Source organism: Macaca thibetana, chromosome 7 (genome assembly GCF_024542745.1).
Source record: "Macaca thibetana thibetana isolate TM-01 chromosome 7, ASM2454274v1, whole genome shotgun sequence".
Lineage (NCBI taxonomy): Eukaryota > Metazoa > Chordata > Mammalia > Primates > Cercopithecidae > Macaca > Macaca thibetana.
Genome location: NC_065584.1, coordinates 152338776 through 152358473, shown reverse-complemented (window position 1 = coordinate 152358473; position 19698 = coordinate 152338776). Strand labels below are relative to the sequence as shown.

Sequence of the window (19698 nt, the reverse complement as noted above, 5' to 3'; positions counted from 1 at the left end):
GTTTAATTATTAATTATGCACAATCTATGAGCAAAAGGACAAGTTCAGAATGCTTAATGTATGTTAACTTCAACTGGACTCTCTCTGGGTATTTTGTTATTAGCACTTGTCAGCAAGGTACTCAGGCATAAAAAAAGGCAAGTAGCAGAAAATGTGTGTGTGTGTGTGTGTACCTGCACACTCAAAGAGCTGGTGGAGGAGACAAGGCAGGAAGAGGTCCAATTCCAACCACAGTTGCTGCTAGTTCACTTACAGAGTAAGTGTGCCAATAAGTATATTTAGTGACCTTGAAAGCAGGCAGATAAGCTGGATATTCCAAACACAGAAATCATCAATGAGAAAAATGCTTTCAATATTCAAGGAATATTCTTTTTTTAAACTATAACGTATCTTGGCTTTAGAATAATCTGTGTTATTAATCTACCCTCCACCCTGCAACTCCCCACCCCCACACAAGTGCATGTAAAACTGGTAAAATCTGAGTAAGATCAGTGATTTGTGTCTTGTATCTACGACAATTTTCTATCTACAGTATAGATACTGTACTATACTTTTTTTTTTTTTCAGATGGAGTCTCGCTCTGTCACCAGGCTGGAGTGCAGTGGCGCGATCTCGGCTCACTGCAACCTCTGCCTCCTGGGTTCAAGCGATTCTCCTGCCTTAGCCTCCTGAGTAGCTGGGACTACAGGCGTGCGCCACCACGCCCAGCTAATTTTTGTATTTTTAGTAGAAACGGGGTTTCACCATGTTGGCCAGAACGATCTCCATCTCTTGACCTCGTGATCCACTGGCCTCGGCCTCCCAAAGCACTGGGGTTACAGGCGTGAGCCACCGCGCCCAGTCGATACTGTACTATACTTACGAGATGTTACTGTTGAGGCAAACTGGGTGGAAGGTACACAGGATCTCTCAGTATTATTTCTTACAACTGCATGTAAATCTAAAAATTATGTCAAAATACAAAGTTTAAAAAGAAAAGGTAAGGGACAGGGACTATTTTTAAACAATTAGATGAGGCCTAGATTCGTAGTAGAACTCTGCTTTGTATAAGGGAGAACGCTGGCATAAATACTCAACTGGAAAAAAGTTAAGGGCCCTTTGCTTAAAAAAAAATTCCTGAGGACTATATTTTTGCCTGTAATTCATAATTAAAGGTGACAGTGGGACCTGACAATAATGTGGTGATTAATTCAGACACTGATAAGGCATAACATAAAATACTGTGTAAAAATGATACAATCATTCATTATTCATTCATTCATTCAACAGCTTTTGTGGGCATCTACCATGTGGAACGCAATGAGCCTGGCATTGTGGAATCGCTGATACTTAATCCATATCCTCAAAGAATCTGTGTATTGTTCTGAGGGATAAGACGTGCACTCCTAATAACCAGCCCTGCAGGATGGAGGAAGTGGCCACATAAGAGTGCCAAAGCTGGCCACTCAGGATGAACAGGGGGGCACTGAGGTTTTGGTTCAGTTTGACTGGTAGAAGTAAGTTCACAAACGAGGGTCATGGGGAGTAAAGTAAAAGAGTCTGCAGCATGTGAGATACCTTATTTGCTCCCCTACTTTCTTCTTTCCTCTCTCCCAGACAGCACCTGAGGGTGGGAGGGACCTTGAATGTTGTAGTCTGGGTCCTGTTCCCTTCTCCTTATACAAAACAGACATTCCTTCAGACCTTATGCATACTGGCAGTAAAGCAAAGGAAGATAGGACAGCTTCTCAAAAATCGCAAGGCATTGGCTGCACTGGTGAATTCTGAGGTCAGTTGTACTGTGGTTGGATTAAACCAGCATGGCAAATTAAATGAAACATGGCCAGCCCTCTAACTTTTTTTAATAGACCACTTCTAGACTTTGGTGTCAAGCCACCAAGCCAACAGGTGTTCAACATCAGAAAATCATCTGTAGTCTGACCAATATTGAGAGTCATGCTCTATATTTTAAAAGTAAATCTTTTAATTCATGTCTGACGTTCCTTTGGCCTGGCCCAACAATGTCTACTCTTAGGCACTGGGATTCATACTAATTGGCAAAGCTCTGTTGGATCACTGCATTCTATCCTCAGTGCTGGGATCAAAGATCATTTGTAATTCTAGGGGCTTCATGCCCGGCAGGATAGTGTTTTGCCTGTCAGACCCCAAATTGGTTTCTGATCCTCCACTGTTCACTGCCTTAGAGTAGCATCTTTATGAGACAACTGGCAGAACCCATAGGGCAAATCTGTACTTGCCTGGGGAGAAAACCAAGTTTGTTTTTAAAAAAGAAAAAATCTAAAAAACAAAAAAATGAAAACAACTGGACCCTCACCTCTAAGGATCTTCATAGAAGCTAATCTTCAAACCAAAAACGACTTGTCCAAGGTGTACACTAATGTGAGATTCTGGGAAATCAGCTACATTTTCATATTTTAAAGGTCCTCAGTGTTCATATCTGTATATACCTGCTGTAACAGAATGTAGACGGGGGGAGAAAAAAGCAGTCACATGTTATCAGAAGGAGAAAGGTGGGAAAGAGATGAATAGGTGCTCCTGGTCTGAGAATGAGTCTCGCTTAGAGTGAGTAGCCATAACTACATAGCAGATTGTATGAATTCAATCAATGCTTGTTAAAACATTGAGTTTATTTTAAAATGTGGCCACTCCATGAAGGAACAATCAGCATTTTGACTCTAAGTGTATTTTTGATTTCATGATGCAGATAGAACTGACCTACTTCTCGGGGTGTTATGAGGGAAAACATCAGGGTGAAAGCAAGGCTTTGAACTTAGGAAGGCTGGCAGATGACATACCAGAGAAGAAAGCCTCCAACCCTGCTCAGCTGGAGAACAGAAAGCCCGCCTTTTACTCATCCCACTCCACATCAAGTCTTGAGCAGAGAAAGTGAAAGATGATTCAATTTCCACACTGGGTCACCCCATGCTCTGGGCTGCCAGGCGTGACAAATTACATATGTGGGCATTTTGGTGTGAAGTTCTGTCCACTGGGTCTGGGCTGACAGTAGCAGCTCATTTAACTTGTCTCAGATGGGCCTGGAACCACGGGGTAAAGGCCTGAATTTTTGCCACTGAAAGGCCCATCCTACCCATAAACCCTTCAATCAAGGAGAACCAGCTGTTAGCCAAGTGAACATCACTACCAGATGGCTTATAAAAAACAAAATATAAATGAACAGGTCTAAAGGAATCTGTCTCTGGGTAACTGAAATTTGAGATTATAGAGATTTTTTTCCTATTTCCTTTTTCTCCTTAATGTGTTTTGGAAGTTCTTCAGTATTGGGATAAAAGAGAAGAGAAATGATCTTTGTCATTATTTGTCAAAATGGACTCTTCATTTAGTCTGCTTGTTTTTTTTTTTTTTTGGTCATTTAAAAGATTTATATTTACTTAGAAATGTTGTAAACATATGGTAAAGATCTTAGTGTTTTATAACATTTCTTGAAAACAGGTGAGTGGAGAAACAGAAAACAGATTAATCTTTTAAACTGTATTTATAATTGCTTCCTTTCCAAAGCCAATGAACATCTTTTTTCTCTTTTTATTTTAGGTCTCTTTTTGGTCATCAGCCATAGTGCACAGCATTTTTTAGAGGTGCCTACAGGAACAGTACACACATACTCACACACTAACATCCACATACGTCTCCCTTTTCAGTGGTTTAGTCAGAGCAGCAAAAAACATACTTGTCTCATACCGAAGGGATTTAGTTTACAAAAGTAAAACCTGTTATTGTCCTCTTTCTCTGCAGCCTCCCAGTGCATTTCTACTGCTTTTCATAAAACACTGCTGCAAATAATCAAGCATGACCACTGACATCCACAAGATTGAGTTTTAGGAACCATTAAATGAGCTCACCCTCGTGGGAAGTCTCCTGCTCAGGCTGGTCTAAAGGTAATTATTCAGCAATTCCTACCTGTGCTTCTACCTTGTTCCTGTATAGTGTTTGAATTTCATACACTGGTCAGGTCAACTTTTTTCCTCAAGAAAAGTCCAGCTATACATGTTTGATCCAGTACCTAAATTAGAATGTTAATATACACACTGGCATTTCACCTGGTTCTACAGAAGTGCTGATTAAAAGCAGTCTAAAAGGCAGATCATAAACTATATTAAAAACAAAAGAGAAAAATCTAGGAGAGAAAAAAACCCTTAATAGGTACCCAAATGAAAAAAAAAAATGATCTTTTCATAGATAAAGAGCTAAGATGGAAACATCTGAACCACATCCACACACTGTTGAAGTACAAGAACCTGGCAGGTCCGTGTCCCGAAAAACCAGCAAGCCATAACACTATCAAGTCAGCCTCTGAGAACTCACTGTAAATCCAAAGTCCACATCACCATACTGTATGTCCTCCTAAATGTTCACTCGACTGTTAGTTAAAATAATTACTGCCATTTGCCACCTGCACTGCCAGCTACAGATAAGGGGGGAAACAGAACTACCAGTGGCTGCATGTATGAGTGTTGGCTGTATTTGCCTACACATTTTTAAACAAATTCAAAGGCTGCTTCAGCTTCAATTCAAAGGCTGAGAATTATACATGAAACTGTGCATACAATAGACCACAGAAGGGAATTTAAAGCTGGTTTAAGGAGACACTACACCAGTTTAAAATTAGTTACTATGAGGGGAACAAAGGGAAAGAGGGAGGGAGGGAAGAAGAGGAAATGAAAAAAATAGAACTACATACTGTGAAATGAACAAGTTCAGTTAGAATGTTCATCAGGATTTGGAAAATCATAATGCCATCTGCTACTCTGGACCTCAAAACATCAGGGATCTCGTGGGCCCAGACGTTTCCATTTCCAGGAGGAAGGAAGGAGCTTACACTCCCTGGAATGCTGCCTCCATTCTGGAATGGAGGCAACACCCCAGCCGACCAGTTTGGAATCTCTTTTGAGAACATTTGTACCGCTCACATACACATTTTCCCTGGTTTAGAGAAAATTAACAGCCGGCAAAACGATTACAGCAACTCGGCAGTGAAGCAGAGCAGTGCCCCCAGCCCAAGCTGCTGGGTAACTGACCCTGGCACCCAACTTGGGCTCAGGGTGTGTAGGTCCCATCATGGTGGATTAAATGAGCATTGTCCTATGGCTGGGTAAGACTTCACAATAGAGCAACACATGTTAAATGACAGCAGCCAAAACTAGCCCCACCAGGCAACTGCCCATTCACAGACCGCTATTCACAGGCCTCCACCACCAAGAAATTAATTCATTAATAATACATCAGGCTTCATGGACGATTCAAAGGAACACAAAGCTACTTGTTCAATGACTGCCTAAAGATGCAGAATTTTTTCTGGTTAAAAAATCCCCACAAATCTAATTGACTTACTAAATCAAAATTATGGGGATGTTTATGATAATATTTGGGTTAGTAAAAAAGAAGAAATGGATGAGGTCTATTGGCTGCATTCACTCAGTGCCACTTGGAAATAATAAAAATACAGATTTTTTTCAGCAAGTTAATAAAAGCTAATTTTATATAATTGTGTGTTTAAAAAAAATTTTTTTTTACTTCAAGTGACTTTGTACATCCTTCAGACTATGAAGAAAAAATTTTCTTATAACTTGTTTCTTCTGTAACATTTTGTACTCACTTCTTTCTTACTCCTCCCTTCTGACAACTCATAAATATGAATTAAATATAATTATAAATGAACAGAACATTAACTTTTGGATTACTGCTGTGTTTTGGTAGAATGTTAATGTCATTTCTAAAGAAACAGTTATTACCAATAGAAAAAGTAATTACTAAAGGAATCCTGGCCTTAATGCTAACCTATTTTCAATTTTCAAACCAGCCAAACTGAATTAATTTAAACACACTGGACTTTTCAAAGAAGGTATTAGATTTCTAAGGATTGCCTTACATAAAAGAGGAATATCAGTTTTCAGGATCCCAACAATATATTCCCAACAATTTGAAACACAGGTCTAGCTGACAATACCGCTGAAAGGACAGGACCATTGTGTGCATATGGTTGTATTAACTTACTGAGTTTCTAATGCCTCAGTCATTAACTAACACAGCTGCACGTACCATGAAATCCCACATCACAAAAACCTGTTTGTGGGAGTGGTTAGAGCTAGACACTGTGGTTGGACACTGTGGGTCTGCAGGTCCTGTCTCCCTTTAACCACCTGCAGTTATGTGCTGTGACAGGAACAGGTCATCCTTGGGATGCTGGGAATAGGAGGGGGATGGTATTCCTTTTACTTCTTACTGACTTCAGAAGCCAGAATCATGGTAAAGTCTCTCAGGTAAAAGATGAGTGGATATTAGTTCCTCTGAAGTTGGTTAATCCCATTTCTTTCTTTCTTTCTTTTTTTTTTTTTTTGAGACACAGTCTCACTCTGTCATCCAGACTGGAGTACAGTAGCATGATCTTGGCTCACCAGAACCTCCACCTCCCAGGTTCAAGAGATTCTCCCACCTCAGCCTCCCAAGTAGCTGGGACTACAGGCACGTGCCACCATGCTTGGCTAATTTTTGTATTTTTTTGTAGAGATGGGGTCTCACCATGTTGCCCACCCTGGTCTTGAACTCCTGAGCTCAAGTAATCTGCCTGCCTTGGCCTCCCAAAGTGCTAGGATTACAGGCGTGAGCCACCACGCCTGGCCTAACCTCACTTTTGAATTTCCAGGAGGTATTACTAGGCAATCATTCTTGCCATCAGCATCCCCCACCCCCCAGCACCAGCTATTTTCATAGCCCAGTGGCTTCTCAGGCACCCTGCCTAGGAATGAGTGCTTCTACATGAATGAATTTTTTAAGATAACATATTTAAGGGCCAAACTTATTGTATTTCAATAGAAATCTTTCTAAAAGGATTCACGTTCCTCCACGCCAAATTAAACAGAGTATGCAGAATAGAATTCAATTAACTGAAAGATGTGGGGTCATTCATATGAACAGCAAAACTGAACTGAGTTGCAAAATACCTATGACCTTTGAGCATGTCTGCAGTGCGAAGTTGTCTTCTTTCATAGCTTTATTAAAAACCTCTTCCTTTGATGCCAAAATGTTCAGTGGTCACTTTTTACTTTCTTCAAATCAATGATAGTATAATGTAAGGAGCCTTACCCTTTGATTGTCACTCAGTTTCCTTGTCTGTAAAATAGAGTGTGTGGGGAAAGAATGTGACATGGGGAAACACTGTGTAGACCATAAAGGTTAAGGTAGCCGGGCGCAGTGGCTCACGCCTGTAATCCCAGCACTTTGGGAGGCCGAGGCGGGCGAATCACAAGGTCAGGAGATCGAGACCATCCTGGCTAACAAGGTGAAACCCCGTCTCTACTAAAAAAAATACAAAAAATTAGCCAGACATGGTGGCAGGTGCCTGTAGTCCCAGCTACTCGGGAGGCTGAGGCAGGAGAATGGCGTGAACCCCAGAGGCAGAGCTTGCAGTGAGCTGAGACTGCGCCACTGGACTCCAGCCTGGGTGGCGGAGTGAGAGTCTGTCTCAAAAAAAAAAAAAAAAAGGTTAAGGCATCATATATTCTCTGTCACTTTTTGGATTTGTATTTCTGAGGTCTTGAAAAAACAGGTGTTGAGATTTATGCAGAAATGTCATTTGATGAATATTTACAAGAGCCTACAGGATGTTAGATGCGGTACTAGAAAGATAGAAATAAAATGTCTAGGAACTTAGAGTCTAGTTGTTAAACTCATAATTGAATCTGGAGCAGGAACGAATATGGTTTTGAATGAGGTGCTCGATGATCTCTCAAGAACAGAATGCTAATCATCTCATCCCTTGAACATGCCTCTTTCCGTGTGCCCCATCTCAGGAGGGTACCACCATGCACCTGACTGCCCAAGTCCTGTGATTCATCCCTGAACCTACCTCCCTACCCTCCCTTATAACCAGTTACTTACCAAATGCAGTTAGTTCCATCTCCTAAATACCCTTCAAACACACTAAGGCTGTCCTGATTAAACCCCTCCAATTTCTGATCAGAACTACAGCTTCCAATGTCCTTTCCAATCCATCTTCCACAGCTCTGCCACAGTGATTTTTCTAAAACACAAATCTGGCTATGTTGATCTCTTGCTTAAAACTCTTTCAGTCTCCCGATCCTCCCTCCCCTACAAATATCTCTCAGCATGGGGTATAAAGATCCTTCAAAATGTGGCCCTTGGTTCATCTTGTAATACTTGCCCAAACACCCCAGCCATACTGAACCCCTTGCAGGGGCCTCAGATCTCTCCAAGGCTAACTCTTACTGGCTATCCTTCAGTCTCATCTCTTCTACAGAGCTTCCCTGGTAGCTCCCGTCTCCTCCACTGAGTTGTCTCCTCTGTTTTCCCAGCACCTTGGCCACACTTTAATGATAGAATTTATATGGCTACAAACATCGTTAAATACCACATCGTAAATACCCATTTATGTGAGTGGTTGAAATGACAGTCACTGTGGTCCTCTGAGAGCCCAGGCCATCAAGTCTCATACCACTTACACTACCTGCAGTTTAGTGATCTGCATATACGACTGTTTACTTGTCTGCCTCCCTAATAGAGTAGCGGCTCTTGAATGGTGGCAAGAGCATCTTATTCACTCTCCATTCCCAGTACCTAGCTCTGGGATTAACACAGGTTTACAGAATGACTTTTGGGCTATCATCAGTGGTTTCCAAACTATAATCTATGGAACTCTTAGTTCTCTTATGCAGGTGTGTGGGAAAGGGGGTGGAGATCTAAATCTCCCATCCTCTGGCCAAATCAAAATAGCTTCATGTTCATCTATTTTATAGGTTGGGTTTTTGAGCAACATAAAGGGGTCAAGCGCTTTTAGAAATGTGTGAAAATCAACTACTGTACCAATGGGAAGATACAATCTGATTTGCAAATGTCTTTTAGAAATACTATTTTTTATGCAAATAAAAACCACAATGAAATGTCAACTCACATTTTGTTAGGATGGCTATTATAAAAAAGTCAAAAGGTAACTAGGGATGGTGAGGATGTGGAGAAAAGGGAACCCTTATACACTGTTCATGGGAATGTAAATTGGTACAGCCATTATGGAAAAATGGCACGCAGGAGGTTCCTCAAAAAACTAAAAATAGAACTACACTATGATTCAGCAATCCAACTTCTGGGTATATATCTAAAGGAAATAAATCACTATCCTGAAGAGACATCTGCACTGCCATGTTCACTGCAGCATTATTCACAATAATCCAGATATGAAGACAACCCAAGGATCAGTCAATAGATGAATAAAGAAAATGTGGTATGGATACACACACCAAAATGGAATCTTACTCAGCCTTAAAAAAGGAAATCCTGTCATTTGCAACAGCATATGAACCTGAAGGTTCAGACAGATGAACGTGCTAAGTCAGTCAGACACAGAAATACAACAACTGCATGATCTCACTTAATATGTGGAATCTAAAAGAGTTGAACTCATAGTAGCAAAGTAGAAGAGTGGTTACCAGGGGCTTGGAGGGTGGGGCAAATGAGGAGGTGTTTGTCAAAGGGTACAAACTTACTTTTATAAGATAAATATAGCATGGTGATTTTAGTTAATAATCCTGTATTATATATTTAAAATTTGCCAAAGGAGTAGATTGTTAAGTGTTATCACCACACACACACAGACACATACACAGTAACTGTATGTGGGGTTGGATATATTAGCTTGATTGTGGCAATCCTTTCACAATGTATATGTTTATCAAAACATCACATTGTACACCTTAAATACATACACTATTTGTTAATTGTACCTCAATAAAGCTGGGGAAAAATATAACTTTCACATTCCACAAGGCACAACTGTATTCAAAACTTACGTGTATCTTTACTTTGTCTCTTATTTCTTTCTTCTTGTTCTTGATCAAAGAAAGCAGCATAAGAAGAGGGTGAGAGAGAGAAAATGTTGCCATATAGGGGCAGTCTCCTTCAATCAGGAACAGGTGGTTTATCCTAGAGTTTATTTGGAATGCATATGATACTCAAAACACAGTGTCCCTTGTAGGAGCACTGTAATAATGCCAGGGTTCTGGGCCAATAGAGAGGTAGCACTGTGGCAAGCCACAGCTCTAGGAAGAGGCCTTTGTGCCTAGTGTGGGGGAGAGATGCTGGCTTTCTCCATTAGGTTTGAGAAGGACTAAAGTGGATTTGCTTAAGATGGAAACAGACTTTCTTGACAAAACCCCCTGAATTAAACAGCTCATCATTACAAAATCCCACTTATAAAAGTGTATGTCTTCTGCAAGTTCTTATGACTCTAACCATAAAACTTAATGAAGACATAAGAGAGCCTCTACTATTTACTTATCTGCCTGGCTGGCATATGCACATCATTGTGGTGGTGCTAAAAAGAATCATTATGAATAGAGACAGTCATCTACCCTACCAAACACCTGGACTCACAAGAGGCCTCACATGGACTCTCCACTTGCACGTGGCTCCCCTGATGCTTTCTAGAAATGCTAGTGAAGATGACCAGTGGTGGAAGGAGGCACTGTTTGATGCCAGCCCAGCCTGGATGCTCAGTGAAGAGGATGGAAGTTAACCACATGGCTAGACACTTCTACCTATGTGAGTCAGGCTGACTAAGGGGCAGCTAACATTTCTGTTCTAGAAGAGGGTGACACTGAACAAAGTGGGATGAGAAAATGGAGGACTGGGAAAGGGAGGAGAAAAATGAGGGAAGAGCCTCCTTTATAACAATAATACTAAAAAAACCTCTAAAGGCCGGGTGTGGTGGCTCACACCTGTAATCTTAGCACTTTGGGAGGCTGAGGTGGGTGATCACTTGAGGTCAGGAGTTTGAGACCAGCCTGGCCAACATGGTGAAACACCATCTCTACTAAAAATACAAAAAAAATTAGCTGGGCGTGGTGGTGTACACCTGTAATCCGAGTTACTTGGGAGGCTGAGGTGGGAGGACTGCATGAACCCAGGAGGCGGAGGCTGCAGTGAGCCAAGATTGTGCCACTGCACACTCTAGCCTGGGCAAACAGAGCAAGACTCCATCTCAATCAATCAATCAATCAATCAATCAATATTTAATAGCTAGCTTCTAAGATTCTCCCTCAGTCTCATTTCTCCTACTACCCACCTCAATAGAACTGTCTTAGAAAAAAATACAGATCTCAACATGTCAGACCTTCCAATCATCTCCCTTGGCTACAGGGCAACACCTACGCTTTTTGGTACAGCATTTGAGATGCTCCCTGTATTTTTTTCTAGCTTCACTTGGGGCCAACTATTCGTCTTCAAAGCTGCCTCACACTTAGACACCTATGGTTGTGCCCCTCCCTCTGCTGGGACAATCTTCTCCCCACTTTCATTTTGTGAATATCAAGGTATTTCCAAAGCCCAGCTCAAATATCATCTCCTCTCTGATGCTTTGCTATCTTCCCACATCTTCCAACCTTGCACAGCACTGTTTACATGGCTTTATTATAGTTTTTAATATAATGAATCAAATCTATTTCATGAGTTTGTCTTCCACTAGATCATGAAGTCATCCAGCACAGGGATTTATCCCGGCACCTGGTAGAGATCACAACCCAAGCAGGAGCTCAATAAATGTCTCTTGAAGTAAATAAAAATACAAATTTTTCTAGCTGTGGTAGTCTTCTACAAAATGGAATGTCGTTTAAGAGTGTCTTCTCTTTTCTTCTGCTGAAGCCCATCCTATCCAGCCAAGCAACTAAACACAGGCCATCACAGAGAAACTCTCTGCTTTCTACTTTTCCCTTTGACATTGAAAATTTAGAGACAATTCACAAAAAATAAAATTCACCCTTTTAAAGTAACAACCCAGTTCCAAAATATTTCTACCACCCTAAAAAAAAACCTTGTACCTATGATAGTCATTCTCAATTCCCTTCTCCCCTCCAGTCCCTGGCAATCACTAACTCATTGACTTCCTGTCTCTATGGACTTCCCTACTGTGGACATTTCATAGAATATGTGGCTTTTTGTGTCTGATTTATTTCATTTAGCATGTTTTCAAGGTACATTCATATTGTAGCATTTATCAGTACTTCATTCCTATTTATGGTCCAATGTGAACTTCTGGATTCTTTTCTACATTTGAGCTATGTATTCATAGCATACGTATTCATATACATACGAATAATGCTGCTATGAATGTTCATGTATAAGTTTTTATGCAGACATATGTTTTCCATTCTCTTGAATGAATATTTACCTAGAGGTGGAACTGCTCGGTCATATAATTGTTCTATGTTTAGCTTTTTGATGAATGGTCAAGCCGTATTCCACAGCAACCATGGAACCATTTTACATTCCCACTAGCAATTTATGTGGGTTCCAATTTCCCCACATTCTTGTCACTACTTGTCATTTTCTGTTTTTCTTTCTTTCTTTTTTTTTTTTATTACAGCCATCCTAGTGGGCATGAAGTAGTGTCTCATTGTGGTTTTGATTTGCATTCCCTTAATTAATTGTTGAGCATATTTTCATGTGCTTATTGACCATTTGTTTATCTTCTTCAGATAAACGTCTATTTAAATCCTCTCCCCATTTTTAAATTGGGCTATTTGTCTTTTTATTTATCATTGAGTTGTAAGTGCTCTTTATATATTCTGAATAGCAGGCCTTTATCAGATATACGATTTGCAAATATTTTTTCCCATTCTGTGGGTTGTCTTTTCACTGTCTTGATAGTGTCCTCTGACACACACAAGTTTTTAATTTTGATAAGGCCCTCCTTTTGTTTTTGTTTGCTTATGCTCTTGGTGTCATAGCTAAGAAACCATTGCTAACCTAAGGTCATGGAGATTCACATCTATGTTTCCTTTTGAGAGTGTCATAGTTTTTACTCTTACAGTTAAATCTTTGATCCATTTTTTGAGTTAATTTTTGTGTATGATGCAAGGTAGGGGTCCAAATTTATTCTCTTACATATGGATATCCAGTAATCTCAGCACTATATGTTGAAAAGACTATTCTTTTGCTACAGAATGGTCTTGGCATCCTCATCAGAAAACGATTGACCATGCATATATATTTCTGGACTTTGAATTCTATTCCATATGTCTATCCTATACCACTACCATACTATCTTGATCAGTGTAATTTTGTAGTAAGTTTTGAAATCAGAAATTATAAATCTTGCAACGTTGTTTTCTTTTTTTTTTTTTCAATGATTGTTTTGGCTATTCTGAGTCCCTTACATTTCCATGGGAATTTTAGGATTAGTTTATCCATTTCTGCAAAAAAGCCTACTGGGATTTTAATACGATTACACTGAATCTGTAGATCAATTTTGAGAGTATTTCCGTTGTAACAATATTAAGCCCCCACTTCATGAACATGAGATTCCTCTCCTCTCCTTTTTCCTTTTTTTTTCTTTTTGTGTTTTTTGAGAGGGTGTCTTGCTCTGTCACCCAGGCTGGAGTGCAGTTATCTTGGCTCACCGCAATCTCCGCCTCCTGGGTTCAAGTGATTCTCCTGCCTTAGCCCCCTGAGTAGCGGGGATTACAGGTGCCTGCCACACTGCCCGGCTAATTTTTGTATTTTTAGTAGAGACAGGGTTTTGCCAGGTTGGCCAGGTTGGTCTTGAACTCCTGACCTCACATGATCTGCCTGCCTCAGCCTCCCAAAGTGTTGGGATTACAGGCGTGAGCCACCGTGCCCGGCCTGTCTTCGGTCTTTGCACTCCTGATAGTGACCTTAGCAAAACTAAAAAGTACCATATGAAATCAGGACTTTGGGAGGCCAAGGCCAGGCGGATCACTTGAGGTCAGGAGTTCGAAACCAGCCTGGCCAACATGGTGAAACCCCGTCTCTACTAATAATACAAAAAATTGGCCAGGTGTGGTGGCGTGTGTCTGTAGTCCCAGCTACTCGGGAGGTTAGGACAGGAGAATCACTTGAACCCAGAAGGTGGAGGTTGCAGTGAGTGGAGGTTGTGCCACAGAACTCCAGCCAGGGCAACAAGAGCAAAACTCCATCTCAAACACAAAACAAAACAAACAAACAAAAAAACTGAAGACAGATGGTCGGGTTGTTGGGACAAAAGGTAGCCATCGACAAGAATGAGGAGTACCCATAGAGAACAGGGGCAATCACAAGAGGGCACAGGAAAAGTACTATGCAGAGCAGTATAGCCATGTAAGGCGCGTTAGCCTGGGGGCAAAGGGCTCTATACACTTCAAGAGGCCCGAAAATATCAATGTCAACGCCAAACACTCTGGCAAAATGGTTGGCAAAATTCAGTGAAAGAATAAGGTAAACCCCACACAATTTTACAGCCCTGGAGGGCATCAATACATCAAAGTTTACATTCAGTACCATGTTCAGAACAAGGGACTAAGTCACTGAGAAAAGGTTAAATGATATTCACCACACTCCGTCAACAGGCTGCCAAGAACAAATAGATTTTAGGAACATTTCTTTCTAAAAATGCAAATTTCTCATCGCTGTCAGAGCTTACAGTCATAAATTTCAGTTATCTAGACAATAGGGGCTGACTTATTCCCCAAAGATATCAGATGGCTAAGGCTTCAGGTACACATAGACACACATCACTTATAAAGAACCAAAGCACTTTACAACGCAGGTATTCAGGGACATAGGGAGGACCTGATTACATAAGGACCTTAAGGTAAAAAGTTCTATTGAGAAGCAACTCTGAGGCACCAGATGATGTCTTTAAGCTATCACTTACACCTCAGCTAGCCAGCGCCAATTCAGAAAAACACCACCCACCAAAATTTACTTGGACCACCCAGATTTCTGATTGGAGTTCAATTCTCCTGTTACCTTGGCTACCCTCCCAATTCCTGATCTGTGGTCTGAGTTTCAAGGTCATGATTCTTACTCCTGTTTAGTTTTTGGTGTCTTCTGTTTGGACATCTGGTAGCTAACCCTGGCTTTGTTCCATGATTCCACCTCCTGACTCCCAGATTGGCTCTAACATTCATCTTTGGCCACTCCAGGACTGGCTCTTGCCCACCTTAGTGGTGTTTTACTACATCTTCACTCTTTGCCAGGCCGTAACAGGAGGTCAAGCTGAATCCACACAATAATATGTCACACTGGGCTTTCTGACAGCTATTTTGTATGTGATGCCAAATATACCCATCTTGTCTGAATTAGGCTCCCTCAGGGGAAGTAATTTTTTATCTGACTTTTCTCTAACAGGAAATAGTACATACTAGCATCAGATACCCATTTCACAATGGGGTAAATCTACTCCCAAGCAGTAAAACGGCTCAAATCCCAACTGGGCATATTCATTCACAAATAAAAGGCCTAAAAGTCAGATGCAAATGAAGCTAGCTAGCTAACCGCCCTGTGGGAACTAAAGGGGAAGACTTAGCCCTGGCAAGCAGTTAGAGAAGTTTGAGAAGTGGTTCTCAAACTTTAATGTGCAGAGAGTTACCTGGGAAACTAGTAGAGTCTAGGCACGACCCCTAGAAAGTCTAATTCAGTGATCTGGGGCCAGGAATTTGCATATAACAAAAAATTCTGATGCAATCAGTCCTTGGGCCACCCTATGAGGAACACTGCATCACAGCAATGAGAATTTTGACAGACACAGGACAAGCACAGTAAGTACAGGATCCCACTAATTCTTCCTCTCCGAGATGCTATGATTCATCTTGTCTAAGGCAGGTCATCTGGCCAATCCTTTCCTAATACTTTTATTGCAGAATATCAGCTCAGTTCCAAGATCAGCCTGGTTTTAGTAAAGGCAATGTTCATTTCCCAAGTTTCCACAAGGAAAATGGTTTTAGAGTACATAGGAATAGATGTCTAAGTTACATTTTTCTCTTGACTAAGAAAGAAATGCTATGAAGAAAAATATACCATTTAAGTTACACATGATTGTTCTTCATCAATCTTCATCCCTTAAATAGAACATCTCCCTATGGTAATTTCAAAAGTCTCATGATTTTGCCCAAATTAAACAAGATATTTTAAATTGAATAGCAATAACTGCTACTTTAAATAAGGAATGAAAATATCTATTTGATGCAGAAAACCTTCAAATGAGCTGTCCAGAAACACATATAGTATTGGCAAGGAATGCCTTTACCTGGATGTTCTGATGCCTAGGAGCCTGGCAGACCAACGGGAGAGCCCAGGAAATATAGGAGGCTGTGCACAAAACTGGGTAGGCAAGTTTCCCCAGGCACTTCCCCAAGCAAAACCGGAGGAGGACCTCAGGAAAACCAGTTAAATTGGGAGGATTCTGATGGGGATAGTATGCTTTTGGAATATAAGATGACAGAGGATATTGATGAGCTATTAGATCCAGGAGGTCTGTCTGATATTTGAGATAATGGAGCCTCCATTTGTTTCACGACGATGCCTTCATTTTTACATCAACATGGTTTATGGCTTGTAGGGGATATATGGACTGACTGATGCAACCATTAAGGATGTTAGAGCCCCACTCTTACTATTATTGTGATATGTGTGTATGTTTGGTTTTTTCCTAGGAGGATCTTTATTTTTTCTCCCAAATCTCATAACTGGTTATGCAGATGTTTAATTGAGAGGAATAATTATGAATTACGATTTTTTTCTTTCAAACTTTCCTATCTGAATCATTTATTGCCTTTCCTCTCTAATTACAAGTGTTTTAAATATTATAAAATTCAAGTTTAAAAAAATAAACATTGCTAGTAGGCAAACCCAAGCCCAAAAAAGCTCACTTTTTAAAGAAAATGTTAATGTTTCTTGAAAGTCTTGTGTATTATAAGATTGATGATTTACAGAAAAGGAATTTAAAGTCAGAATAAGAAGTAGACAAAGTTGGTTGAGAGAGAAAGGTAGGCAGATTAGCCTCATGAAGGCAAAGGAATAGTGGAACTCAATGGAGCAGGATGATCAGAAGTAAGCTCAATTAAAATGTGAGAATACAGGTTTCCAGCTACTAGAATACACAACATGTTAGGGGTATATTCTGAGAAAAATGCCTAACTAGGAAATTAAAGCTGAACTGTTGACCTAGAGTTTTTGAGCCCTTTTATTGCTCTGATATGCTTTGGGTAAATAACTCAAGGAAGGCAAATTTCACCCAGCTTATGCTTGCTCTTCAACTCTGACCCTTGCCTACTGAATGACTTTAAATAACTGTTGCAGAAAAAAATGATACCATTTAAATTTCCAGTTCCATCCCCATCTGGCCAGGGAGAGGGTCAATTAATATTATTGTGTTTTGTCTTTAGGGCATCTGATACCCCTGAGGACCAGCCTGCGGGACAGTCTGTCTTTGCAGGGTTTCTTGGCCAGAATCAGAAGAGTGGGATTCAGGACAAGGCCAGTTCACGTAACACAGCTCAGAGCCATACAACACAACTTGCTCCAAGGATGTTGGGCATTGTGCTTCATTAGGAAACAAAATATAAGCTTTCCACACCATTAGGAATGACTTTAGGAGTGAAAGCACATAAGACGATGCCTCACCTCATCAACAATGCACTGCAGAAGCTGGAGAGGCTGCAATGGAAAAGAAGAGAGGAAAAAGTATTAGCCTCTATGCAATATCTTTACAGTGGAGTGGAAAGAAAAAAATCATTAATGCAATAAAATATAGCAAGATTAATCAACAACAGCAAACTCTTATAAAAACATTGATGCTCAGGATGTTCTATTATTTCTAATGGTACCTAATCTAATACAGGCAGTTAAAGGTTTGCATTTTCTTCAAAATGCAATTTGCTAAGTTTAAAACAAGGCATTCAAGCATGCAAAGGAAGCAGCCATCAGGAAAAAGAAAAGTGAATTTTTTTCTGAACTCATAAAGCTTACCATTAAAGATCCCTGGTTTTTCTGAATCTGAAAAAAGGCAATATGTAATTAGCATGTCATAATCAAAATGACTCACTTGGACACATTATGATCACTGAGAGAAAATTATTGCATTGCTGGTGGCAATTTGTGGGCATGTGTTAACACAATTTACATAATGAAAATACACAAATGTTAATAGCTCGCTTCTCATTTATAGGCGAAAGTCAGCAGAATGTTAATTTCACACAACACTTTTTAGTACCCTCCAGGTTGTATTAGAATAGGGAGAAAAACCATAATCCATTTCAAAAGGCTGTTTACGATTCAGATATAAATAATGTTTTATATTGCTAGATTGTGAACACTGGGCTTAATGTTGCAATCATTGCTAATGTTATGAAGCTCACTCTTTTTAAATTAAAAACCGATTTATTTAAAATTGAAATTAAATCATAGTCAGAAATTAGAATTTTGGATTCCTGCCAGTGTCTGCTCACAATTCCCTATTTTGTGAAGAAAACTTTAATTATGTGGTTGAAGTATTTGCCCCTAACTTAGGAGTGAGGTAACGATTCCACCTTTTCCAAAGTTCCTTCTGCCTGTTTCCAGGGCAGCAATGCTCTCTGGGAAAATAAAATTCATGCAAGTTTTACACTGATTTTTAGGGAATAAAAGCAGAGTCCAGTAAGAGTGTGTTTCTGATCAACATTCTGAAGGCAGGTTGCTCACACATTTAACACTGATAAACTGAATTTCTTAGAAAGCTACTAAAACGTGACACAAAAATTAATAAAACATCCACTTAGTCATTAAAGTAGTAAACACTTCAATGCCTCCCCATCCAGGAAAAAAAAAGCCTACAGTTATTATAAACTCAATGAAAATGAAACTCCAGGTACTACATTTTCTAACAGAGAACTTTTCAGGAACCAAATACTGATGGGTCAACTGTTTTCTGAGATAACTGAGCTCCAACCAGCTGGTAAAATACACGGAAACTAGTAATAATCCCTTATATGTTTTTATAGGTGTTTACAAAAATTCTTTCCCATATACTAACTCATTTGATCTGCACAACCACCCTGAGGTTGGCGGGGATGATCATCTTTATTCTATGGTGGGAAAGCTGGGCCTACCAGAGGACAGGGTCCGGGCCTGAGGCCTCAGGGCCAGGGTGTGGTGGTACTGGGGCTCCTCCAGAGCTCGTTTCCTTCCAGCATCTGTATTACACCTGCCTATGGTCATAGAGTTATTTGAAAACAACTGGATTTATATACATTTATACTTGGTATGGTATTGTTGATAAATTATCCATTTTGACATGTTGGTTCCTCTCACCTAGACTGTGAGTTTCTCAAGAGCTGCAGCTACGTTTATGCATTTCTTTTGCATCCATGTGGCTGATCAGCACACCATTCCTCCTACTGCCTGAATGTTTTAAAGTGTTCTCCCATATATTTGTCAAATGAACATGGTGCCCACTCATTGCTCTTACTGGCTTTTCATCACTTCCTCCCCAATCACTACTTTGGGAAACCTCTGTCCCAGGTTGACTGGCTTAGTCTATGTTGATAGTCCCTGCTTAATGTTGTCCTGAATTACTGCTTATTCTGGTTCCTCCAGTCCATGAGTACTTCCAGCCAAGATTCTGCAGGTAAAGATTTATACTACAAGGGAAGGTGGAGCTGTAACCACCACCCTGAAGCAGTTAAGAATTTCAGTAACAAGCTACACCACCTTTAAAAAAGTACTGAAAAGCCTGGACAACCTCTCCTATGACATGAGATACCTATGGAGTTTGCTTTTATATATTTTTTTTCAAGCATACACTGATGCTCCCCTTACCCCTACATTCCTAGTAAGATATATCTACTTCAATAGCAGAGTTATTCGTAATGAACAAAGAATCAGAAATCCATTTCTGACATCAAAGAGAATGAGCTTCAC

The 19698-nt window shown here is 40.2% G+C and overlaps 2 protein-coding genes across 8 annotated transcripts in view; both read right to left on the bottom strand.

The window, feature by feature from the left end:
* Positions 1 to 19698, bottom strand: part of MAP2K5 (mitogen-activated protein kinase kinase 5) — a 261654-nt gene that overhangs the window by 42026 nt on the left and 199930 nt on the right. For all 7 annotated transcript variants that reach the window (XM_050796342.1, XM_050796344.1, XM_050796343.1 and 4 more), the window contains 2 exons: positions 17770 to 17796; positions 17425 to 17457 (listed from right to left, as the gene is read on the bottom strand). In XM_050796342.1, the coding sequence (XP_050652299.1) occupies positions 17425 to 17457; positions 17770 to 17796 (60 nt within the window). The remainder of the gene's footprint in view (positions 1 to 17424; positions 17458 to 17769; positions 17797 to 19698) is intronic.
* Positions 1 to 19698, bottom strand: part of PIAS1 (protein inhibitor of activated STAT 1) — a 465384-nt gene that overhangs the window by 443966 nt on the left and 1720 nt on the right. The gene's annotated exons all lie outside the window — the stretch shown is intronic.